Source organism: Juglans regia, chromosome 4 (genome assembly GCF_001411555.2).
Source record: "Juglans regia cultivar Chandler chromosome 4, Walnut 2.0, whole genome shotgun sequence".
NCBI classification, from domain to species: domain Eukaryota; kingdom Viridiplantae; phylum Streptophyta; class Magnoliopsida; order Fagales; family Juglandaceae; genus Juglans; species Juglans regia.
Genome location: NC_049904.1, coordinates 31,282,426 through 31,309,696, shown reverse-complemented (window position 1 = coordinate 31,309,696; position 27,271 = coordinate 31,282,426). Strand labels below are relative to the sequence as shown.

The 27,271-nt window shown below is 36.4% G+C and overlaps 3 protein-coding genes across 3 annotated transcripts; all 3 read right to left on the bottom strand.

The window, feature by feature from the left end:
• Window positions 1-1,011: 1,011 nt before the first annotated feature.
• On the bottom strand, window positions 1,012-2,496 carry LOC108981185 (UPF0481 protein At3g47200-like). The gene has a single exon (XM_035689295.1). The coding sequence runs from the start codon at window positions 2,494-2,496 to the stop codon at window positions 1,012-1,014; it is 1,485 nt and encodes a 494-aa protein (XP_035545188.1).
• Window positions 2,497-18,572: 16,076 nt separating this feature from the next.
• On the bottom strand, window positions 18,573-19,673 carry LOC108999337. Its single transcript, XM_018976223.2, has 2 exons — window positions 19,625-19,673; window positions 18,573-19,523 (listed from the first exon to the last, which is right to left on the bottom strand). Exon 2 carries the CDS (start codon window positions 19,266-19,268, stop codon window positions 18,573-18,575), a length of 696 nt encoding a protein of 231 aa, XP_018831768.1. The 5' UTR covers window positions 19,269-19,523; window positions 19,625-19,673.
• A 2,508-nt stretch (window positions 19,674-22,181) lies between these two features.
• Window positions 22,182-23,600, bottom strand: LOC108980531 (UPF0481 protein At3g47200-like). The gene has a single exon (XM_018951472.2). It carries the CDS (start codon window positions 23,598-23,600, stop codon window positions 22,182-22,184), a length of 1,419 nt encoding a protein of 472 aa, XP_018807017.2.
• Between the last annotated feature and the right edge of the window lie 3,671 nt (window positions 23,601-27,271).

Below are 27,271 nucleotides of genomic sequence, written 5' to 3'. Positions count from 1 at the left end.
AAATCCAACACAGGTGATAAAAAATGTTTTAGCAAGCTTGAAAGAGTATAAGGAGGTTCAGGAGAAGAAAGAATGGAAGTAGAGAAGAGAGGGAATAAGAAGAGAAAAACAAAAATAGAAAAAACCAGTGGAGGACTTTCTTAAGGCCAATTTTGATGCAGCAATTAATGCAGAGAATCAGAAAGTGGGTTTAGGCATTATAATCCGAAATAGTGAGGGTGAAATTATGGCTTCCTATTGTGACAAAATTTCAATGGTGGCTCAACCAGTTATTACAGAAAGCTTAGCTCTCTGGAAAGCAGTAGAGTTTTGGATAGGTTTGGGTTTCAACAAAGTTATGTTTGAAGGGGATGCACAAGTGGTCATAAAGGCAGTCAAAAATTCAAAAGAAGATTGGGTAGAGGATGAACCAGAGGCTATATATCTAGAATGGTTGTATCTGAAATGTTATGTAATGATTGAATGTTTGATTATTAAATGTATTATGTTTATTTAAAAATAATAATAATAAAAATAAGATAGAGTGTATAGTCAAATTAATTGTAACTCAAGGCTTCTTATTCCATATAAAGTTACCACTTATCTCAAAAAATTAAATTTTATAAATTTTTAAGAAAAAAATTTCGTCGGTAAATTGGTGCATAGGAAACAGAGTTTCAATTTGAAATTCAAACTTCTAGACTTCTTTCTCAAAGTAACTGATCCAGTTAACATCCTGATCCCAGATATGCTGACCACTCATCACCCCAAAATATATCAGAATCATAATTATTTCATCTCAAACACATTACATCAAAACCAAAACAAACAGATCAATACAATAACATGGTCTTACGAGGAACGACCTTCTGTGAAATGATGACAGACAAGTGCAGAACTCCAATGGTTGTTTTATTAATCGGAAACAACCGCCCGAGGCAAAGAAGCCATTTTTAGATAAGATGATGATAGATGCAAAAGAAAACCACGAACAAATTAATTATCAGTACCTTCGATATTCGATCATTCCTTTCATAAGTTTTTATTGAATTTCTCGCAGAACTTATCGCAGGGGCCCGGGGGAGAATCCACTGCATACCAAGTCTGAGTGGCACTCAGAGCAAGCGCGAATAATGCACCAAGAAAAGCAAGCAACGTCCAGGGGCTGCTGAAATGATTGTGGAAGAATTCGGCCACCCATGTCACCCAAGTTTTGTCGTAGTATTCCTGAATCTGAGTCCTGACTTTCCTATACTTATCGCGGTCAGGCACCAAGTCGGTCCCTATATTATTGAAGAGCTGAGCCACTTCTTCGTCGCTGCCGAGGAGATTGAAGAGAACGTGTGCTTTCCTTAGTTCCTTGACGTCGTTGGCTTCATCGATGAGTGAATCGAGGAAGGATACGTAAGAGGTGATGCCGAAGTCGTTTTTGAAGTCCAGACACATTTCATAGGCTATTAAGTTCAAGAGCTTTGGCCCCGTTGAGTCATCCACTATTAGTGGGGGAAGCGAGAGGAATCCCGGGTAGAAGTTGAGCCTTCTACTAAAAGATATGCCTCCCAAGGATTTAGCTTCACTTCGCTTCACATGGATTCCGGCTGCTTTAAGCTCCTGCACGTTGCGATACGATTGCCAATCGTAGCTCTGATTTCGGTCCCTATTTGTACGGCCATTTGATGATTGGGTTGTCGTCTCATCATTGCCCAAGAGACTTGACCTCAGAAGGTCGAGAAGATGGGTCGGTTTTCTTTTTCCGTTTTCTTCTTGTGGATTCTCTGGTACTGGACCATTAGTATTTTCTCCTTGTTGCTTATCCCATAGTACCGCGTAGTGGTTTTTTTTAATGAAATTTTGAACCGAATTCCTCAACTCGTTTTTCGCATTGCTCAAGCTCATCAACAACTCGAGGAGATCATATGGAACTTGATTCTCCAGCAAGAACAAATCCTGTTGACAAAAGGCTACACTGTCTGGTTTTATATTCAACTCTTTTAACTTGTCTAGAACAGCAAGGTATATGTATTGCAAGATTGCGCAGCCGTCGACGACCAATATCCAGGCGAGGTCAACATCATTATATTTCTTCGTCACCTCCTCCTCGAAGCACTCCCTGAGCTCCTTAATCTTCCCATCAATAGCTTCGCATATTTCTTTAATAGTCTTGCCGCTACTTTTGACAAATTCTCTTGCCAGTATCAGCTTGAACTTCTCAGCAAGCTGGTACCTTTCTTTTCCATGATGGATAGGACCCAATGATACCACTCTTGGCTCATAGTACTTGACGAAATGTTTGTGATCTCGGTGCAAGAATATAACCTTCTGTATTTTTGGTGTTTTGGATATTTGGACTTCATTCTCCTCCTCCTCAAACATTTTATACCTTTCCTCTCTGCTTAAACCGCTCTGCGTCTGTGCCTCCTGATCGCGGCCTTGGCTTGTTTCACCATCTTCTATTCTGATCACACCTTTCTTCAAAGGCAACTCCACCTTGGAAACAACAGGCTTCGATTCGGCCATTGCAAGTAGCAACGCAGCAGTACTTCAATCTGGTAATTAATATTAATTGCTGTTCTATAGTTCTTAATTTGGCAGCAGTACTTTTGGAAACCTTAGTTCGAGAAATTTGGGAATCATGTTAGCTTAATAAAGCTCGGAATATTTTTCATGACTTGAGAAACAAGATAGCCAGTTTGGAATATTATACAGCACTTTTGGAAAACTTGAGTTTGATAAATATAGAAATGTTGCTTTTACTCGAAATTAAAGCTTGGAATCATATGCGCACACATCACTGAAGCAACTGTTGTATTTCATGGCTTGACAAACTTAGCAAGCTAGGAATATAATTTACTATAGTATATCGCATGGCTCCATATATACCAACATTGCCGAAATTAGATTATAGATTTCATCCATTAAATGAATTTATATACATCAAGATATCTCAAGTTCTTGCTCAAACTTAGAGCGCTTTAAGTGGAAGACAGATATAAACACAAAATGAGTCGTCATACAATACTTATTATATCTCTATCTTTTCTCATTTAATATCTCAAGTTGGAGCAATAATCCAAAGAGATTTTTTTGGATTTTCATTTATCAATATATATAATAATCAATTCTCAGAAATTACGTTACTGGCCTTTTTCAGTCGTGGCGTGTGAACTCAAGCAATTAGGTAAATCGATTAAGGATGGCAATTTCAGGAATAGTATTCTAGTGCTCAACACTATACAGCACGTACGTAATAATGCAAGGAAATTAGCGCGCATAACTGTATGGAGATTAGATATACTGCTTTAATAATTAGTTGAGGAGTACCGTTACAAGAAAAATGAGTATTTTCAACTCTATAATTGATTGCAAAAGGTATCTATACTCGCCGCAAATATACTTTTTCATCGATTTCTCATTCGACACACGTTGGATGCCAAAGAAGGGTTACAACTGTTTTTTTAGCAACGATTTGCAATAACAGTTGGAAGATTCTTGACACCTGCAGTATTCATGAACAAATAAACCAACTAGCAAGCTATTGGTTCATGTTTATTGTAAAGATTCCTATGCAACGTACCCAACCAAACCGAGAAATAGCTTCCCAGAATATTGAACAACATTCAGCCTGCCTTACAAGAACACTCCCCTGCAGTATTCAGCAAATGTGGCAGCAAAATGATTCTTAATATTTGAATATATATTGCCAGCCAGGATATACTTGAAAAAAACCCTCACATGTTTATGATCAATGGCTATTGAAAAAAAAAAAACATGATACAATAAAAAGCAATTGGTCACCATATATTATGGTCACAGTCTGTGTCAAACCAAACACGGACAAATGGTCACTCAGGAGGGACAGTCAACATTAAAAAGCAATAAGATGTTATTAAGGTGATTTTTGGCCACCCTGCCACAATCAATTGGTCACTCAGTGATAAAAGGAAACAAAAGAACTCAGCTTTCCCATCAAAATGCAGACAATGTAAAAGAGCACAATGTTTGAAAACTAAAAATAGAAAGCTTGATAACAAGGTTAAGTGATAATATGAACATCGTTAAATTGTAAAAGCTACCAAAAGGCAAACCTAATACCGCCATCACCAAAAGGAAAACAGAGTAATAAATCCTCCATCATGACATTATGCATTGCCATCCCTCAAGCCAACATCATCAGCATCAGTTTCCAGCTTTGCTGCATCAACAAGAGCATGCAGGTGAAAGTTTGAGTTAACTATGTGCCACCATATATTCTCCATTATGGCTTCATGATTCTAAATGAACATGCTTTTCTTTTTCACATGGCAGAAAAAAGGTAGGGGATAGGAGGTGAAGATGTGATACCGGATGGAATAGTGATTATTCTGCAAGCTAGTTTCAACAAATAATTCAAAGGAAAGAAGATAAGAGAATTGCCAAAAAACACAGAGAAACGATTCAGATGTTCAATTCAAAATTATCAAAATTCAAGAATCGTTCTGTCAACCCACAAGTTGGGCTGTAACAGCTAAAAATCGACCGTATCATAATTTACCAAAAATAGCGAAATCTCAATAATCATACCAAAACCAAATTCGTAATAAAAGAAAATTTTGCCAAAAATCTGGCCAAAATCAAGTTCAGAATCACTTCCTAAATAGTAAATGAAATATTACAATAAAATGTAAAAAATAACTAAAAATAAGAATTCAAAGGGAAAAATAGTGAAATTTGGCATTAAGAATAGCTCGGTACCCACGATGTGCGTGCCGAAAAAAGTTTTTCGAATTGGGGTCATATGCACAGTTCTGATACTCGTAACTAAAGTTATAACAAAAATACCGAAATGTGCTCAAAACTACTCTAATCAAGGAAAGATCACGATTTCCTGTCATCTTTGATTCTTTGCGCTGATCTGCCACCTCAAGATATTTCAGCGCATTCAACATACAATCTGATAACTCAATATCATCTGATTTGGATCCTCCGCATCAAGATGGCACTCAAGCTCCATTGGATACTTGAACCTCTGTTTAGACAAATGCCACTACACTCACCCTACCTTACTAGGTCAAAAACAACTACAGAAGGGTAAATATAGGTTTGGGAGGTGAGATGAGAATTTTATGTTTTATTTTAGTGTTTAAAATATTTTGTTTTAGTATTATTATTGTTATATTTTCAGCCTCTCACAATTAAATGCTCAAACAAGAACCAATTAACGTAGTTGTAATATGCAATTTAATATTGAATATTAGACAACCAAATCCAAGAAAATATGTACTCATGCAAGATCAGAAATAAAAACAACAAGAATAATAAAAGAAGTGCAAAATCAACACAGGAAATTACATGGTTCGACCCTAATGGTCTACATCCACGGCAGGAACAGTCTAGGAGTCTTTATTATTGAAGAATGCATCAAAGAACTTGAGTTTTTGATCACTTACAATCATAGATCACTGTACAAAATATTCACTGGCTTCCTCGTATTAAACTCTAACGAAACCATACCATCTTGTATACTTGATCATCTCCTCAAGCTTCAAAGTTGATCTTGAAAAACTAGGGTTTGGAAAAAATCCCTTCGTTTCTCTCCAGAACAGCGTGCGGCGTCGAATGAAAGGTAAAGTTCTTTTTCCTTCTGCTTTTCGTTTTCATCCCGTAGGCTATAGCCTTTTATATATAAACTCAAATATTACAAGTTTGCCATCACTCAATATTACAACTTTGCCATCACTCAATATTACAACTTTGCCATTAATCAATTTACAAAAAATGCAATTAATGAAAATACAAACATAAAACTTGACACATCTTCAACAAATCTCCACCTTGACAAGTCTTTTATCCTTGCAAAATGATCTTCTTCTTCCTCTAGACTGTTCCTACAAAGTAATCCGAGCTCTAATAGCTCCCCATATTAATCAAATTTAGGCAATGCCTAAACTTGGTAGCTGGTAGGGATTTTGTCATCATATCAGAAGGGTTTTTCTCAGTTGGAACCTTTTCTACTTTAACCTCTCCAGAAGCTATTACATCTCTCACAAAATGAAGTCGAATGTCTATATGTTTAGACCTTTCATGGTATACTGAATTCTTGGCAAGATGTATAGTGCTTTGGTTATCACAGTGAACTGTGATAGCCCCTTTAAATATTCCTAACTCATGTGAAAAACCTTTTAACCACATAGCTTCCTTTATTGCTTCTGTCATAGCAATATATTCAGCTTCAGTTGTTGATAAAGCAACTACAGATTGTAAATTAGCTTTCCAACTAATAGCCCCTCCAAATGCTGTAAATACATACCCAGTCAAAGACTTTCTGGTATCCAAATTAACAGCATAGTTAGAATCCACAAATCCCTCTAACTCATTCCCATGTTGCACATCCCCTCCAAACCTCAAACCTAGACACTGAGTTCCAATTAAATACTGTAATACCCACTTCATAGCATGCCAATGAGGCTTCTCAGGGTTACTCATAAACCTACTTACCATGCTAACAGCATAGGTTAAATCAGGTCTAGAGCACACCATAGCATACATGATGCTTCCCACCATGCTTGCATAGGGTATATCTTGCATATATCTTGATTTATGGACAGTTTTGAATGTTGTCCTATTGGAGTGCTAACAGATTTTAAATTAGACATGCCAAACCTGTTGAGGATCTTGGTGATATAGTTTTTCTGAGATAGATAGAGAAGTCTTCTTTTCCTATCTCTAACTATTTCCATACCTAATATCATCTTAGCTGGTCCAAGTTCCTTCATCTCAAATTCTGTTTTCAGTATACACTTGACTTCCTCAATTAGATCGGCATCCCTACATGCTATAAGCATATCATCTACATACAAGAGTAAGTAGATAATGTGGTCCCCGGAATGCCTAAAGTACACACAACTATCATAATGACTCCTTTTAAAACCATTGTCCAACATATGAGAGTCAAATCTTTTGTACCATTGCCTTGGGGACTGCTTAAGTCCATACAATGATTTTTTAAGTAAACAGACATGATCAATGTTGGACTCATTTACATAACCCTCAGGGGGTTGCATGTAAATAGTCTCATCTAGTTCACCGTGCAAGAAAGCTGTTTTCACATCTAATTGCTCCAAATGTAAATCTTCATAAGCAGTATAGGATAGAATTAACCTTATTGAACTGTGTTTAACAACAGGTGAAAAAATTTCATTAAAATCTATCCCTTCCCTTTGAGTGAAACCCTTTGCTACCAACCTAGCTTTATACCTAGGACCCTCAACTCCCGGTATGCCTTCTTTCCTTTTGTAGATCCATTTAGACCCTACCAGCTTAGCCTTTTCAGGCTTAACAACCATTTCCCAAGTATATTCTTTTTCAAAGAATCCATTTCCTCATCCATGGCCTGTACCCATCTATGAGACTCAATACTTTCCATGGCTTCCTTGTAGGATCTAGGATCCATTTCTATAACTTCATTAGCTACGGTCAAAGCATAAACAGTCATTTCAGCTTGACCATACCTCTTTGGGGGTTTTATAACCCTCCTTTTTCTATCCCTGACCAAGTTGTAAGAACTAACTCCACCTTGGTCCTCATCACCTAAAGTGGAAGTTTGAGTCTCAGCATCCTGGCCTTCTAATTTTCTCAAATTATTGTCAGGTTGCTCCACCTCAAGATCTATCTTCTCTGGGTTAGTATTCTGAGTGGGTTCAAGTCTTTTAGTTTTAACCCGAGCCATTTCATGTTCATTAAAGATCACATCTCTACTAATGATACACTTTTGTATCCCTGGCTCATCAATCCATAACTTGTACCCTTTTACTCCCTCAGGGTACCCTACAAAGATACACTTCATAGCTCTTGGTTCCAGTTTGTCAGTTCAGGTGTGAGCATACGCAACACACCCAAACACCCTCAAGTAGTCATAGTTAGAAGGTTTTCCAGTCCATATTTCTTGAGGAGTCTTAAACCCTATGGCTGAAGAAGGACTCCTATTAATTAAATGGACTGCAGTTGTGGCAGCTTCAGCCCAAAAAAACTTAGGAAGTCCTGAGTTTGACAGTAAACATCTAACCCTCTCCAATATGGTCCTATTCATCCTCTCGGCTAGACCATTCTGTTGAGAGGTTTCCCTTACTGTTTTATGCCTAGCCATACCCTCCTTCTTACAAAACTGATTGAATTCACTTGAGAGATACTCAAGCCCATTATCAGTTCTTAATTTCTTAACCTTCCTTCCTACTTGAGTTTCTACCAATTTCTTCCATTCCTTGAACTTTTCAAAAGTGTCACTCTTATTTTTAAGAATGTACAGCCACACTTTTCTGGAATAGTCATCAATTATAGAGAGGAAATAACTTCCCCCTCCATGTGAGTTGACCCTAGCTGGACCCCAAAGGTCCGAGTGCACATAATCCAGGATTTGTTTTGTAGTATGAGTGGCTGTTTTAAAGCTTACCCTTTTGGCTTTCCCAAGAATACAATCCTCACAAAAAGGTAAATTTTCCAACTTTTTCTCACCTAGCAACCCCTGTTTATGGAGTTCTAAAAGTCCCTTGTGACTCACGTGACCTAACCTTTTGTGCCAAAGAACAACTCTGTCCTCACCCTTCTCAAGGATAGATGAAACCTCACCTATAACAGTATTCCCAATGAGGGTATATAAGCCATTTTTAATGACTCCTTTCATCACGATAAGTGAACCCTTAGCAACTCTCAAAGATCCAGATTCAGATCTAAAGGTGTACCCGGATTGGTCTAACACACCTAGTGAGATTAGGTTCCTTTTTAATTCAGGTATGTATCTAACCTCAGTTAAGAGTCTTTCAATACCATCATGGAGCCTTAGTCTCACCGACCCTATACCCTGGATTTTACAAGACTTATTGTTGCCAAGCATCACAAACCCCCCATCTAAACTAGTAAAAGTTTCAAACCATGTTTTATTAGGACACATGTGAAAAGAACATCCTGAGTCAAGGACCCATTCTTTTCCTGAATCAATCTCAGACACGTTTAGAACCTCGGCACTCTCATACCCATCACTTACAACCGAGGCATCCCCCTCCTCCTTAGACCCATTTCCTGTGTAAGGTCTCTTATTGGGGCAATCTCTTTTGAAATGTCCCTCTTTGTGACATAAGAAGCATTTTAATTGCTTCCCTTTAGACTTAGACCTACCCCTCACATTGTTTTTACTATTCTTTCCCTTTTGACCTCTTTTTTCAGCTCTCCCTCTCACAGTCAAGCCCTCCCCAGCTTCAAATTTTATTTCAGACATGGCTTGTAATTCCCTAGAGTGTAATACGGCCTGAACCTCATCTAAGGTCAGTGTTTCCCTCCCATACATCATGGTCTCTTTCAAACTAGCATAAGAATTATCCAGAGAACTCAATAATAAAATTGCTTGATCTTCATCGTCAATTTTAATATCAATATTAGCCAAATCTAAAATAATTTTATTGAAAGCATCGAGATGATCAGAAATCGATATACCTGCGGACATCTTGAATGTGTAGAGTTTTGTTTTCTTGTACAATCGGTTGGCCAGAGATTTTGTCATGTAGAGGCTCTCTAATTTCAGCCAGATTCCAGCAGCGGTGTCTTCGTTGGCTACCTCCCTCAGAACTTTGTCTCCGAGAGAAAGAATGAGTGTGCTGTGAGCCTTCCTCAAGATTTCTCTCTTATCCTTCTCTTCAACAGTTTCCATTTTCTTTTCTCCAAGAAGAGCTTCTTGGAGACCCTGTTGAGTGAGAAGGGCTTTCATCTTGATCCTCCACAGCCCAAAGTCATTTTTTCCATCGAACTTTTCGATATCGAACCTTGCAGTCCCCATCGAACCAAAGCTCTTGATACCACTTGTTATATTTTCAGCCTCTCACAATTAAATGCTCAAACAAGAACCAATTAACGTAGTTGTAATATGCAATTTAATATTGAATATTAGACAACCAAATCCAAGAAAATATGTACTCATGCAAGATCAGAAATAAAAACAACAAGAATAATAAAAGAAGTGCAAAATCAACACAGGAAATTACGTGGTTCGACCCTAATGGTCTACATCCACGGCAGGAACAGTCTAGGAGTCTTTATTATTGAAGAATGCATCAAAGAACTTGAGTTTTTGATCACTTACAATCATAGATCACTGTACAAAATATTCACTGGCTTCCTCGTATTAAACTCTAACGAAACCATACCATCTTGTATACTTGATCATCTCCTCAAGCTTCAAAGTTGATCTTGAAAAACTAGGGTTTGGAAAAAATCCCTTCGTTTCTCTCCAGAACAGCGTGCGGCGTCGAATGAAAGGTAAAGTTCTTTTTCCTTCTGCTTTTCGTTTTCATCCCGTAGGCTATAGCCTTTTATATATAAACTCAAATATTACAAGTTTGCCATCACTCAATATTACAACTTTGCCATTAATCAATTTACAAAAAATGCAATTAATGAAAATACAAACATAAAACTTGACACATCTTCAACAATTATTATGTTAAAATTTGAAAAAGTTAAATTGAGATTTAAAAAAGTTAAATTATTTATTATATTTTGTATGGAAATTTAAAAAATATGTAATGATGAGATGAGATGAGATGAAAATTTTATGTCTCATCCCACCCCCTAACCTGCCCTAAGCCTTTTCACTAATTATTATTAACGAGCATATCCTAAGCTGAGCAGTCTAAGAGCATCATGTACGATCTACTAATAACTCACTAGGGCCACTACCACTGAGAAAGTTGTAATTTACCCAATAATGCTCTGCCTACATGCTGCAGATATTAACAAGGGGGCTACTGATGTGATTTTAATAAACCGAATATGCATTTTAATAAAATGCAATACTTCAAAAATCAATTTAATTAAAAATGCACTTACGAAGACTCGGAACAATGTCCTGCCTTCCCAAAGGATGCGCTTGCTGACTACTAAATTAGACACATATTCTTTAATCTTAAAGTGAAATATCATGATATTTAAACCAGTAACTACCGGTTGAAAAATTACAACCTCCCATCTTCTTCAATTTTCTTCAACACGTTCATCTTCTTCAAGCTTTACGGTTGCCGCTCCACCTCCCATCCTTCACACAGCCATCGTCAACTCACCTCGCACCACTAGCCGGAGCACCACCCCCACACATGGCAGTTCACGTTAGGGAGCCATGAGGCTGAAGCTCTACTCGACCACCACCCAAGTACACGGCAACAACCCTGTTTTCTCATTCCAAAACAGAGCACTCTAGCTTTCTCTACCACGCCGTAAGCCACCACGGGGAGCCACCACAAATTACGCCGCCAACCACAGAAACCGACGACGTCACTCCACGTCAGCCTCGCGCCACCACGTTCTCAGCCGCCCAGCTCGCCGGTGTCTTCATCTCCGCCCCAGATCCGCAGTGTATCCTCCATCTCGAAGCCTCTGTCGCCAACAAGTTGCTCCAGTCGCTGTGGTCCTCGGCCACGTCTCCTCCACCTCGAGGTTTCGACACCATCAACCTCCAATCACCACCGTGAATATCGGCACAGTCACCTAAGCTCCGTCGCGCCCTGCCTTCTTCCGCACAGTGCCCTCTGTTTCCTTGGGTGAGCCTCTGCCGCACACTACCCTTTTCTCTCTCATATGCTTGTCGCTCTCAAGTGAAAAGGAGTCTCATATATTCCATAACCTAGTGTTTTACATGAGGGTAGACCTTATTTTTTATTACATTTATATCCTAGTGTAATCTCACGACTTTTCATCTCCAATGGTTTTGACCTTATGTGATTTCATAAGCATTTTCTTATGTTTTAGGTCGAAGTATCTCATTTTATTTTATTATTATAATTTTTTTAAATTTTTATATAAAATATAATAAATAATTTAATTTTTTAAATCTTAAAATAATAATAATATTAAAAAATAATAATATAATAATATTTTCGTTAACTTTTATGTAAAATAATCTTATCTCATTGATGCTAAACAGAGACTTAAAACTATTTTTAGTGTTATTATATTGCTGCCTTGGGATGTAAGCCATAACAGATTATGTATTGGACTTGGCTGAACTTGGTTTTTAATTGTACTTATATTTAGAGTTAAGTTTAAGTTGAAAGGATACTAATTTAGACTTGAATCTTATCTTCAGCTTAAATTTTATGTTGAGCTTGGTTTTTATATATTTCAGAAAACTATTAAAATATGTTAAGTTGGATTTAGTTTTAATTGAATAAATATATTAGCCTAGAAACTCGATTTTATAGAAAATATTTAAGAAATTTTAAATTAAATTAGTAAGCATTAAATTATGAATAAATTATAATAATAGTTTACAAGAATTTTAATAAGTATTAAGTTTATTTTATGAGCTAAATATTTCTACTGTTATTTTATAGATTTAGATAAAAATATATATATTTCTTATTAGATTATATTTGAAAGACTAGATATGATTTTATTGTTTAAATAATTATATGATATTAGTAGCTATTAATTTTAATATATAATTGATTATTTTATTAGATTAAATTCTCTAGTATGTATTTAATTAAGTAGAATGTCCAACACATTTTTCTAGAAGTGCTAATGACGTTTAGTATTATTTATAAGCGGCGAGTTACGAAGTGAGATTCAGGAGGCAATGTAGTGAGGTAAGTAATTTGATCACTAATTAGGATCATCATAGTTCAGCTTATATAGATTATTATTAGTACCAATTTTTTAACAACCATTTTTATGTACCACTCATGTCATATGCAAACATGTTATCCAACATAACATACAATCATGTCATTCCACATCATTTTTAGATTCAGAAATTATAATTATGTATATATCATATCATGCATCTCATGCGCATAAGACACGTAAGTTGTCTTAAGTTTAAGTGTAAGATAAGATCAGATCATTTAATCAAATGGTCATTTAGATGCATGGTACCAATGTAATTCAGATCAGGATGGATGTATAAACCACGGACTCAAGTATGGTCCACCATAATATGTTAGAATACTATTAGCGGCTCCCCTTGCTGCAGTGGAACGTGGGGTTGGTGCATAACCTTACACACAAGGTTAAGTGTGTTGGCCAGTCTGCAAAAGTGTGTTGGCCAGTCAGCACAGTCAGTTAAGTCTGATCAGTCAGTTAATTTAGATAAGTCAAGACACGTCATGCATAGCATAAGCATTAGTATGTTCAATCATGATTTTAAGCTCTCAGCATAAAACTTTTATGAAAACCTTATGTTTATTATATTTACGTTGTGATGGATTTCTTAATGAGTCTTCGACTCATTTTAATTTTATTTCATGTTTTTAACCATTCAGGTGATGATGATTAGTACGAGCAGGCAGGCCAGGCTTAGATGGAGCCTTTGAATTTAATGTTAGGCCTTAATTATTTTATTTAGTTTGGAACTATTTAAATATGATATCTCTTGCCAGGTTTTATTTATGTAAGTACGTGACATCCCTAATCTATGGAAAAAGGGGTGTTATAGGTAAAATCCCAAATCCAACAACCATAACCCTATCAACTCATAAAACAAGCCACCAAACCAGATAAAACCATGACAGATGCAAAAATGGACTACAACCATGACCACCTATCCATCGATCATTAACTTCAATCAGTGTTAACTAAAGAGAAAAAAAGATGAAGGAGAGAGAAACACACACAAAAGGATAGAGAGAAGAGGAGAGACGGAGGAGAGAGAGACTCACCAGCTAGGCGAGGTGGCGACAGGCGCGGTAGCAGGCGCATGACGATGGCATGAGCGACAAGAAACTCAGAGAAGAGAAAAAGATTATCGAGAGAGAGAGAGAGAGAGAGAGAGAGAGAGCACATCAGTGGTTGGGGGGAAACTGAGAAAAAGCAAGGGGAAAAGGTTTTAGGATAAGATTTAAACCGGGCTTTTTTCGACTGTTTTATATCATCGTAAAAAGACTAAAGTCAAGTGGCGATTTTTGTTTTCTGTCTTTTGCAGCGGTTTTGTATCGCCGCCAAAACTAAAATAAGGAAAATGAGATATGTTTTGTTTGCGGCAATCATGAAACTACCACAAAAATGCGTTGCTATTTTCCCTCTCTTACAAGCATGTGCTTTTGCGGCGAGAAAAATTCATTGCAAAACTCATATTTACGGCATTTTCCCTTTATTGGCGCAAAGAAAACTCATCAACAGTAAAGCTTCACTTTTTGGGACTAAATTTCCATCACTAGAAATGATTTTAGTTGTAAATACACTTAGATCATCACAAAAGAACAAAAAATCGCCGCTACAAGTGTGGGAACTGTTCACCCCAAAATAAAAACCAAAATTGTTATGGCGACTTTGCTTCCGCTACAATAAAGGAGTATTAGCAACGACTTCTTTTGCAAGTGAATATAAAATCGCTGGAAATGATGATTTTCTTGTAGTGAGTTTTCAATGATTGTTTAGATACAAGTTTGGAATCAGATCATGTCCACATATTTTATGTCTGATCATACATGAACAGAAGTTTGATGAGGCCAAGACAATATTCTCGCCTTTTATAAAAGCTACAATTTAACTACAAATATCATTTTTCAATATAATATGATCATGATATATATATATATATAATAATCGTTTCATTTTATAATTAGTAGCAAGATGATTTTGGACGTACAAAGATTGTTCTTATGGTCCTATCTTATTAGTTATTTTAATAGTTTTTTTGTTGAATTGTCTATATTGTAATTATTTAGAATCTAATTGCTCTAGTCGAACTTGTGAATGGAATTTTAAGAATCATTGTTTACAGTTGTGAATAGTTTAGAGATTGTGTATTTGATATATATTTGTAAACAATGAGAAAGTTTTAAGAATATAGACTTAACTCTATCCGTTTATAGTTTTGGATTTGGAGTGTTACATGAGTTTTTAAAAAAAGAGCACTACTAGGTAAGATCCTAAGATGCATGGGCAAGTCCCCACTCTCTTTGAAAATAGTAACTAAATAGATGGATCCACATAAAAAAAAATATTTTTTTAATGATGGACGGCCTCATTTCTATCAAAATAAATATGAGAAGCTTCCACATCCTGAAACTATATTATCTATCATTACTCTTAAAGAAATTAAACAACTTCACCTTTATTTATTTAATTTTTCTTTATTTTCCTTCACAAAGTGACATTATCTCCCAAATGATTGTGAATTTCACAACATGAAAATACTGGTGAGATTTCATCATGCATCCTCTTATAAGTTGATTACATTTTCAAAGAATTAGAGATATTCAAGCATATTAATTTTGGAACATGGATGTCGAAAACAATATAATTAGATTCTTTAAAAATAAGTCATCATTTGGGTAATCTACTAATTAGTCGATTTTGCTAAATCCCAACCGTACGTTATTCTCAAATTCGATCGCTAATAGGCCTATAATTAAGTTTGTCCAATAAGTATTTATTATTATAATTGCTTGAAAACTCAAATATTTATCAGTTTGACAATGATGTTTACCAAATAAATTTGAATTTGAATTTTGAAAGAAACAAAATCATGTTGGTGTGGCAAAATAAATGATCATTAATTACATGAATTGATAGCAATGGTTGGAATTTCACGAAATATATATACATGGTGATCATACGTTACCCTAAAAAATCTACTACAGCACTTTGATCCTTAAAACCTATACATACATATATACACATATTAAGTTTGCAGCACTTAAGTCGTGTTTACTAATATTGTCTTGTTAAAGAAGAGCTTATAATATGAAAAGACTTGGTTAGAAAGAGATATATAAATTAAATTCTCTTAAAAATCAAATTCTGTCGGTACGTAGGCATTCTTCATTGGCAGCTTAATTTACAAGAAAAGGAACTAATATATATACAAAAATTCTACTCGCAACTAGTTTGGGGAACCGGTGCGAAACCGTGTCCTACGTGGCAAGTAGGAAACGGCGTCGTCCTCATTTTCATTATCAGCTACGACGAAACTCGTGGCCCTTTCCCTCATTTTTCATTTTCACAAGAAAAGAGAGAGTTCTCCCACTCGATCTAGTATCTTCTCCCCATCGTCTTCCCCCACGAACCCTCAAACCCACGAAGAACCACTTGGTCGGCTCCCCACTTGGTCTTCTTCACCGAACCACGGAGCCCCCACTTGGTCTTCTGCACCAAACCACGGATCCCCCACTTGGTGTTCTTCACCGAACCACCGAGCCCCCACTTGGTCTTCTGCACCGAACCACCGAGCCCTGTGAACCAATTGGTCTTCTGCACCGAACCATGAACCACGGAGCCCTGTCGTCTTTACCGAACGACGAACCCACCAAGCTCTGTCCTCTTCAAACACCAGATCTGAAATGTGAAGCCCTAACCCTAAACTGAAATCTGAAGCCCTAGCCCTAACCCTAACCTGAAATGTGAAGCCTTAACCCTTACCCTAACCCTAACCCTAATCCTAACCCAAAACCCTAATCATCAATCGGGCCGAGTTCCAAAATCAGGTTAGTTCTCTGATTCGATGTGTGATCTTTTATATTTTTGAGCTCCGATTAAGAACTTGACTTTGAATCCCTGTGCAGAGAAGCAAGTTGAGGACTACCAGTCCAGATGGAAGGCTTTGGAGGAGAATTTTAGAAAAGTTGGTGAGTTGGAGAAATCTTCCACTATATTTCTCGACATTTTTTGCTTTGAAACATGCATTTCCTAAAATTAAATTACCTAGTTGATTTCCTCAATTAAATTCTATCAGTTATTGCGTTCCTATTTTCACTCTGTTCTCAAGACTTCCATGTGGTTTTATTTCTATATTTTATTCTCTCTGTTGCAAACATTAATCTCATAGTGCAGGCAAGTAATCTTAGGAAGATGATAGAAAATAGATTAATTTGTTTCGAATGATGTTTTCTAATTTATTATTATATACTGTAACCTGAGTCCTGAGCAAATGCTTTATGAGTTAAAATGGTATGACTTGCAGTTTTCTTTTTCGTTCTTTTAAATAGATATCATTGTATAAATTATTTGAAATTCTTTGAATTGCCATTGAGAATTTGATATAAGCTTCTCCATGCTTCCATGCACGCATATGTGAATGACTTGCAGTTTTCTTTTTCGTTCTTTTAAATAGATATCATTGTATAAATTATTTGAAATTCTTTGAATTGCCATTGAGAATTTGATATAAGCTTCTCCATGCTTCCATGCACGCATATGTAAATACATGCATTCATACTTAGATGTGTGTGTGTGAGAGAGAGAGAGAGAGAGATGAAGCATTTAAGAGGTGACTTTCATATATGTTAAATGTTAAGTTATTTATTTCTTGCAAGTTTTAGTCATTATGAGCTAATCTTGAATGAGAAATAAAAGAATTTTGGATAAATTTTTGGGTAGCCTCTTTCTCAAGAGGAAATTGAAGACTTTAGTTCTTAAAGAGGAATTTGCATAATTTGGGTTAGGTTTGGTTCTGCAAGGCATAATTGGATATTGTAGGAAGCTTACGGTTGGGCAATGGGTCAGGGTTGGCATATACTATTAATTGTTCTAGCCCCTAGGCAATAGCAGACAGCATCATATGTCAGTATGTTTGCTCGTATGTATACATGTACATGAATATATATAGATTTGAGTGAGTATAATTTGTATGCATATTTATGGTTTCCACATTTGTTTTAATTCCGGTGTCAACTGTGGATTTGTTCCTACCAAGTACGACTCTGAGCATCATTTATTGAATGGAAAGGTTATGCTTCACCTTTCACTATTTGAGCAATATGCCAATTTGTTATTGATATAGCCATGATCCTTGAAAATTTGGCAAATATACTGTATGGATATATCTATTTCAAGTCAAACACATCCTGTTTTTCTTTCCCAAAAAACACATCCTGAAAAAAAAAAATTGTAGATCCATTCCCTTAAGAGTCTCTCTTTTATTTTAGTTATTTTTCCTAATGCTGTTTTCCTATTGCAGATGCAAGTTAAAAAAAGTTAACTCTGCTTTCATGATTCACCTTGCCCCAAAACTGAAGTGAGGGATTTTTAACAATGGTAATATCGATTATTTCAATGTAGTTGAGTTGCATAAATGTCGATGTATTTGGCATATTCACCCATAACATAGGTAGAATGTATATTGTATGGCAGGAAAATTGAAGCATATTATTTTTTGAAGCAGCAAATGATGCATAAACATTAACATTACATGCAATGTTTAAATATTTGAGCCTTCAAGTGTCGGGTGTCTATTCTTGACCCCTGCCCCTTCATGTAAGGTGAAGGTTGGGACTGTATGAAACTAAGCACCATGCTGTACTTTTTTTTTCTTTTTCTTTTTTTCATTTTTCTAAACCTGGCAGTATTTGTATGGATGAGATCTCAGCTTTTGTTTCCACTGTTTTATCTGGTTTGCATTCTTAAGACCACGTGGCATTCTTAAGACATCAGTTTGCTTACCAATTTTTACCTTCATGGTTAGACTAATAGAAGGGATCATCAAGTTGTTTGCTACGTGGGTCTGCCCAGAATATATTTTTTAACCTCCCTTCATCATCTAAGTCCATTAGTGCAAAGAACCCCAGATTTTTAAACTGTATCCGTAAAAAGTAATCTTGAAGTGCTCCAGCACGACCTGCGCCCAATCGTAGATGTCATGCCTTGTCGATATAGTTACGACAATCCTTTTCCAAAAACGGGAGGTTCTCAAAACCTCCCGCACCAACAACAAGAATCCCGAAACTCTTATTCATCTTGATGCCGGCCAAATCATTCGTATCTAGGACCCTTTTAACAGATCCACTCACTTCTCTATTACATCGAAAGAAGCGAGATTTCTTTGGATTGAAACCGTGGTTGTGGATATTGTGAATTGTAGTCAGTCGAAACTTTCCATCAGCAACTTTTAAGGCATTAATTTTTGCCTTACATTCCGTCTTTCCTGTCGGACGTGGGTTGGCGACATTTATAGTCCTATTCCAGGCCTTCCCTCCACGGGCACAGGCAAGGGTGACATATCTAACAGTCTGATCATCTCCCCTCTCACTCCTTTTTGTCATCACCTCAAACCCACGTTTCTTACCATATTCCTTATAGTAACTTATTAAATCTTCTAAGGAATTAAACTTCATCCCCGAAACTGGATCATCATCACCATCCATTTGCACTTTCTCTGATGTTCCGGCACTACCACACTCGATTTCTTCTGCATCTGGGCTATCAGGATGAATTTCTTCAACTCCAGAAGATGTAGCTGGCGATTCAGTTTGCCCAACTGAGGGTCTATTATCCTCCAAACCAATAAATCTGCTTGTAATGGAGGTATTACTGAGAGAAAACTGGCCTTTCATGCCATGTTGAAATGGGTAACTAGTATTTTGTCAAAAAAACAAAAATTCCAATTAAACTCTTCAAAAAAACCAACTGCAATTCAACTCTTCAAAAAAACTAACTTATTATAACTAAACGGAAAACATGATTTTCACCACATGTACATTGCTTGGATATTAGTTGACGGCGGGAAATGGGAGAAAACCCGGTGACCACGCATGCATTGGTCCATAGTAACCGTACATTGGGATGTTTGGAGAAGTTGATGGTATGTCCTGAAATGTTTTATTGGATAAATTATTGATGTGTTGAGAAATTAAATATCAACTAATCTCGAATATAATATCATTGATATATTGCAAATCTAATAACATACCGCGGATGGGGGTCCTGCATTGTAACCGTGCATTGGGATGTATGGAGAAGTTGATGGTATGTCATGAAATGTTATTGTATAAATTATTGATGGGAAAATAAATATCAATTAATCTAGAATCTAATGTTATTGATATATTGCAAATATAATAACATACAGCGGATGGGGGATTTGAGCTAGATGGTCTTAAGGTAGATGGATGTTCTTTTCCTTTTTCCATGCTGAGAGGGAGACAAAAATCTAATATCAATAGCAATATTGTATAACTCCAACTACATTAAAATCTATGAACTGGTACAATGGATCTCATTTCAAATAAATGTTTAATATTTATTCATTCATGAGCGTGTGGCGATGGAAATATGGTTGCCAAATGGGGGGCCAAATGCACCATTATAAATTTTTGGACACTGACTCTGTTCATTTATGTATCCACCCATTAGTTTGGCAAAAATAAACTATCCAATTAATAGCAAGAAACCGATAAATGCACGGCTTGAATTAAAGGCCAAGTGCACTTACCTGTGACTTCACCTTTTTTTTGGACACATGGTATCACATTTCATGGACCTTCTAATGTTCATTTTATTATCATGATTAGCAGGCAGAAGAGGTTCAAGGCTATGATATTACAGCTTTCAGAAGACTTGCGAGTACGTAGAATTATTTGTAGAACAATTATATTTTTCTCATGGTGGGTCAGTTTTGACTGAATTGATATATATGAACGAGAAGAGAGAGAGAGAGAGAGAGAGAGAGGTGGGGGGACCATTCCACGACCATTCTATATTATTAGGCTATCAGCTGCAACCTTTTACTATCTTTCACTAAGAATAGGATAAGGCGCCTATTCTTTGGCCCTTTCCAGTGTTTGTATGTTGTTGTTCTCTTTTGCTTCTTCCCAACTAAGATTGCTTGCTATGCTTTGCTATTTCCCCTTAATTTCTTTCTCATGTGTTGTCTGTCAGTCAGTCAGTCTGGACTACAAGCAAGCAAGTTGACACCACTCCCTTGCTCTACCACTTCTCCCATTCTCTGTCAGTATATCATGGACTGTAAATCCTAAGATTTCTGCTTATACTTTTCATCACTTCCTTTCTCTGCTTGCATTTTTCTTTAACTACGTACTCCTCTCTCTTTCTCAATCTCATGTTATAATTCATATTCGAAACTTTTCTCTCAAGGACTTCCAAATTAAGGTTTTGTCATGTGTTTCAATCTGCACATGTTTGTGTGAGATTATTGTCGTTGATTTTCCAACTAATCAATGATTTGAGTTGTTAAGGAGGTCTCTCTCTCTCTCTCTCTCTCTCTCTCTCTACAACACAAAATATGATTTAGCCAAAATAAAGATGATTAATCAATTTTTTGCACTGAAAACATGCGAGACTAGAGGAATAGAATGAAGGGTACCACAAATCTTCCTAAGATGGTTTTTCATTCCAGTTCAAACTTCATTATACGTTCTGCTCCAGTGTTGATTGCTAGTATTTCTTTCATGCATCTTATCAAACAGGTAAAATGCAAGAGCTCGGGTATTTATTTTTTGGGTCATCGAGATTGCATTAAACTTATAAAACAGATACAAAAGGAGTGTGTCAAGCTTCAACAAACATTAATAACATTCTTTGACGCACAGTGTGATTTCGGAAACAAACAATGCAGTGCAAAACAGAAAATCCAAGTCGGAGAAATGAACCTTTGCTCACCTCCTCACTTAGTGACCAGTGTGCTTTCAGAGCCATAAAGAAGCCGATGGAGCCGTGAAGAAGGCGAAGGGGGCGAGATCGGTTTGGTCCACGGCGGCGACCACAAACTCTTGGTTCAGAGAAAACGAATCGGATGGTCACTTTTTGTTTTTTCTTTCCCTCCATTTCTCCCGCATATTTGACTCACTCGGTTTGAATTTTTTTTTTTTTTAATTAAATTATCAGCTGACGTAGCAGTGCCACGTCAGCCAGTTCCGCACCGATTCCGCAACGGCGGTTGCAAGCAGAAGAACTGATATATATATATATATAGCAACATTGGTATATACACTGGAGAGAGAGAGAGAGAGAGACTAGAGATCAGGTATGTATATATCTATGTATGGTTACACGATTAAATTACAAAAATAAATAGTAATATTAAATTATAAAAATAGTTTTACGTACAACATCTCTAAATAAATAAACAAGAATAAATTAACAGAATAAAAGGTAGGAGATATAGCGATTAAAACATTAATTATCATATTTTCAACTTTATTTACAATATTCCCTGTAAAGGCTAGCATGCATGCACCGTGGCACAGGCCCAGCTTTCATAATATCTCACAAACATTTCATCAAATTTATAAGATTATTAAACACACACTATTAAATCTAATCGGTCCACTCCCAATTATTTAAGACTGACTTGATCACATGATACCAAAGTTAGAGATTTCAAAAGTAAAAATTACAAGTAAAATGAAATGAGCTGATGATCAGGACCAATGAATGCATGCGAGTTCATCATGAGTACTATATATATTGTCGAGCATGCAGAACCTTTTATTCATACCCTACTTCTTCTAACTTTCATCACCTTTGATTGCGTAGAAAGCTTGTACGGCAGATAGACCAAGTCCTAATATTACACCAATAAAAGCCACGATCGTCCAGGGGCTGCTGAAATGTTCGTGTATGACTTGAGCAAACCAGGTCATCCACTGATTGCGGTAGTAACTCTGAATCTCCTTTTTGACATCGCCATATGCTGCGGAGTCGGGCACCAAGTCGGTGCCTATCTCGTTGAAGAGTTCAGCCACTTCTTCATCGCTGCCGAGCAGGTTGTGGAGTATGCCCGCATTCCTTAGCAACTTCACGTCCCCAGGATTATCGATGAGTGAATCCAGGAAGGCTATGTATGAGGTGATCCCGCAGTCATTGTCAAAATCTGAACACATCTCGTAGGCTATCAAGTTGAAAAACTTGGGCCCCGTTGAGTCATCAACTGTTATTAGAGGCAGCCGGAGGAATCCCGGGAAGAAGTTGAGGAATCCATATTCGAAACTTATCCTTGTCAACAAACTAGTTTGAGCTGGCTTCACATATATTCCTGCTGCTCTGAGTTCCTGCACGTTGCGATACGACTGGGGGTCCTGTTCGCCGCCTCTTTTGGCCGCCGTAGTACTTTTGCCTACGAGTCTTGTCCGGAGGAGATCGAGAAGATGGATCGGCGTTACATTGGTTTCTCCAGCTTTACCAACGTCTTTTACCCTATCATGCGCCATTCGACGCACGAAAGTTTGGATCGAATTCTCCAAATCTTTTTTCTTTGCGCTGGAATCCATTAAATCCGAGAGGAGTTTATAAGGAAGTTGGTTCTCCAACAAGAACAAATCCTGTTGCGCAAAGGCCACCTGGTCGTTTTTTATCTTCAACTTTTTGATCAATTCTTGGTTAACTACACAGTGTATGGATTGCAACACTGCACACCCATCCACAAACAGCATCCAGGCGAGGGTCTCATCATCATACTTCTCGGCCACCTTGTCATTGAAGAGCAGCTTCAGTTGCTTGATATTCCTCGCAATTTTCCAGTGCAAAACTTCAGCCGACTTGCCACTGTCCTCCACGAATTTGCATGTCATTCCAAGCTTGAAGTCCTCTGCTGCCTGGTATTCCTTCTTCCCATGATGGATAGGACCGAGTGATACCACCCTTGGCTCAAAGTACTTTTTGAAATTTTGGTGTCCACGCAGCAAGGCCGGAACCTCTTGTATTTTTGGCGTAGTGTTCGGATCATCTGGATTTCGCGTAATCTTGGTCCCTGCTTCCTTTAGTTTCTCAAGATTTGCTTTCCTAATCTTGGATGTGGAACTCGCTTCCTCTTCGATTTGAATCATGCGCTGCCCCGGTCTGCTTGTTTCAACAGCTTCTTTTCTGACAAAACCAACCTTCCTGGAGAGTGACTCCTCCATGGATATGACATGCTCTGTTCCGGCCATCGCAAGATTGTAAGCGCCAAAACAAGTTCAGTAGTGTTATGAAAACTTAAACATTAACGTTCTTGTAATAGGACCCCTGAACAGATAAGTGAACCCCGACATCCACAAATGTCCTAATAAATTTATGAGGCAAGTGTGTGCTGTAAGACTCACTTTACTTTATGTTTCTATATCATGTCTCTCGCTCCAAACTTTATTATTCAGACTTTAAAAAATCTAACTTCCTTGTAGTATACTCCATATATAGTACATTGGTATTACGTACTAGCTAGGCAAGCTTGGAAACTTTAGCCTGAGGAATTTTGTATTTCAGAACTTTATTCATAATACCACGACGAATAGGAATCAAATCGAACTCGCTTTTGTGAAGCAGTAACTTGTAATTTTACACTACCAGTTTATGAAGCTGCATGGGCTGTAATACAAATTAGAAATTGTACTTGAAAAGTTTAAAACCCTTCCAATAAGCTATCGATCGGGTGACCCTACTCCTCCGTGCATCTGTCTTTATGCGGCAAGCAAGCTTGGTACATGTTCTGTTTTTTTCTAAAAACATGTTACACGAGGAGTCTTGCTTGAAACGATCAAGAACTATATATGTGATGCACGAGAAATATATAGTACTTCATTAATACGGAAAGTAGTTTTGTTTTGAACTCATTTGCTTAATTAACACCTTTTAATTATGATTCTATCCATCATAGATCATCCTCCGTCAAGCCGGCCGGTACGTTTCAGATATATTTGCGCATATTATTGTACAAATCATTTCCATTCACCACGTATATTGCTTGCACAATCATATCCTTATCCACGAATATTTTGAATATCAAGACAATGAAGAGAAAGAACTGTAACACGAATATTTTGAATATCAAGACAATGATGAGAAATAACTGTAAATATCTTATTCGTTATATTCAATACCGATGTATCTTTAACATGTATATGATCAAAAAAACGTCATGTATAAAACCATAATTATCAACAAATCTCAAAATTATAGCAATTTGCTCCCTCCTAGACTCATTTTGCGCCTAATCAACAATAATGAAAAAATTAGAATTCCCAATATATATATATATATATATATATTCACAAATTTTATTTCACACAATCTTTGCAAGAACTTCCAAAATTTCTTTTTGAATTTTGGATGAAATATACTTTGATGATTTCGGAGCATTTTCCAAAATAAGTTTTACAACTTTATTATTATATGAAACCAAGAGTTTAAGCATCTCAAGAAAATTACCTCAATTTTTTTAATCAAGGGTATGTCTCATCATGACCTCTATTGGCACATCCTTGAAATACAAGTCATCAACAATATCAATAGATGTTTTTACTCAATATGATTAAAAATGCACAATTTTTTGCATCATTGATTTTTTTTCCAACTTCTAAATCCCATAATAGTAAATACATCTCATTCAGATGTCAAAGTGTTTTCATTGTAAATAGATAATATGGTAAATAATATGCAAAATCATTTGATGGAGAATACTCAAGCCAAGATGCAAATTATATGAACCAAGAAGCTTGAAAGCGATAAGAATGCTTTTCTGGACTATAAAATGTGTATTTCAATAGTCATATTTGATATGGACGCATTTTCAAATAAGTTGCTTTTTCATCACGTTGATTGATTGGATAGTCCCAAATAGGAGGACGTAATCCTGGATCCCGTTGTACAGAAGATATATCAACATCTTTAGAATCAAGCGTTCAAAATGTAAAATGAATCTCTTAGGACTCCACCATTGAAGAGTTAAGAGGTTTTTCATCGGGTTCAACTTAGAGTTTTAAAAAAATACCCTGGAATGACAACTTCTTTTCTTTTGAAAAAAGAATCGATAGTTTTTAATTTGGACATAGTTCATAAACCTAAATTTAAAGTCAAATTATAACCACAAAATAAATAATCATTCAATAGATCCCTGCCGGCAGACCAAGAATCATCGAAAGGGTTTGGCCCACAAACTGTGTTAGCAAAAAGTGAATGCTTTGCGCGGGAAACAAGGGGAATGGGAAAGACGGGACATGTCGACTTTGACATTCACCTGTGATAACCAGCATTAAAAGATCTACGCTGGCAAGCAAACGGAAAGTACGGGCAACCCTCCATTCTCTAACGATGGGAACAATAAGTGACCGTGCCGATCACTAAACGTCGAGATACTACCTGAGAAGCCACGCCGTATTAATGATGCCACCTCAGACGCCACACCCCATTAAAGGCAGTGACTAAGGCAACTGTGGGCGTGACACAAACCCCTGACACAATAAACGAGAATGTCCCCGAAACCTTGTATAAAAAGTCATATTCGAGTATAAATGAATCTCTCTAAACTCTACGATTCTCCATTAATTCTCTCAAAAAAACTATTAACTTTGGTATCGGATGCTTCCCAGAACACCACTAAGCACATCTTTGTCTTTATGATCAGATGTAGAAACATCCCAACCTTGGTCGTAGGAACTCAGCCTAGGCATACCGAAATACGTCCTTAATAATAGCCAATTAAACCAAGTACTAGAGGTAGCAAGACAAGATATATTAGGACTTAATATCATAAATAAATTTATGAAGTTTTCTATTTGTATAACTAATACAAAAATACAAGGGATGAATATTTTTTTTATAAATAAAATAATGTATATTTTCCTGTTAAAAAAAAAGTAGATAAGATTGATGTTATGAACCTGATGCGGTGCCGTTTTGATTTGGAAGTCCTTCAAACATACAATGCCGTTCGATGCGATGTAGTGTTGTTTTATTTTTATTAAAGCCTTGCGTTTTGCTGTTAGAAGAGTTCTTACTTATTTGTACTCGTATAAATAGAGGAGGACGAGAGGAGAGAATTCATTCTGATTTGTTGTCTCTAGAACTTTCCTTTGGAGGTTTGGGAATTGCCTCGAATTAATTCCCGGAGCTTATGATCAATGTATGAGCTCAGTGAATTAATAAGATTACAACCCATTTTCCTTACAATCGTTCTCTTCTTTACATTTCTGCTACTTAATTACTGAGAACCATAACAATTGAACTCATTTTATATATATATGAAAGAAGGAAAAAAAATCACAAAATATATGAAAGAAAGAAAGAAAGAAAGAAAGCCAAACCTTGTAGGCTGCCCTCCAATTAACAAAGACCAAAATCACCTAAATTCTTCTACTATTCGTCTTTAGCGGTAGATTAAATGTGTCATCATCGTATATCTAATTTTATTTTTATCTTTTTTGTTTCATGTGAGATTGGACTAAATATAAATCACCAAATGTCCAACAAATTTGGTAATTTATATTTAAAAAGTAATTTGAAAATGTAATATTAATATATTTAATGCTATTTTAAATTTTAAATATTAAAAAATGTTTAGATAAGTTAAGTTGAGTTATAAATAATAATATTTTGTGAATTGAGTTTATTTTTTTCTTTTATAAGAAGTTGGAAAAAATAGTATAGATCTGATCAATAATTGACTTAAGATGAGTGCATCCCACACCATACACGTCCACTTCTTTATCATATATCTCATCTATATTTAATCTATTATCAACTTATCATTAATAATTAGTAAATGATAAATCAGACACGTGAGTGAGTTTACAAATCGAAGTGAATGACTTCCAAGTTGCAAGTCCAAATAATGGAGTCGTCGATC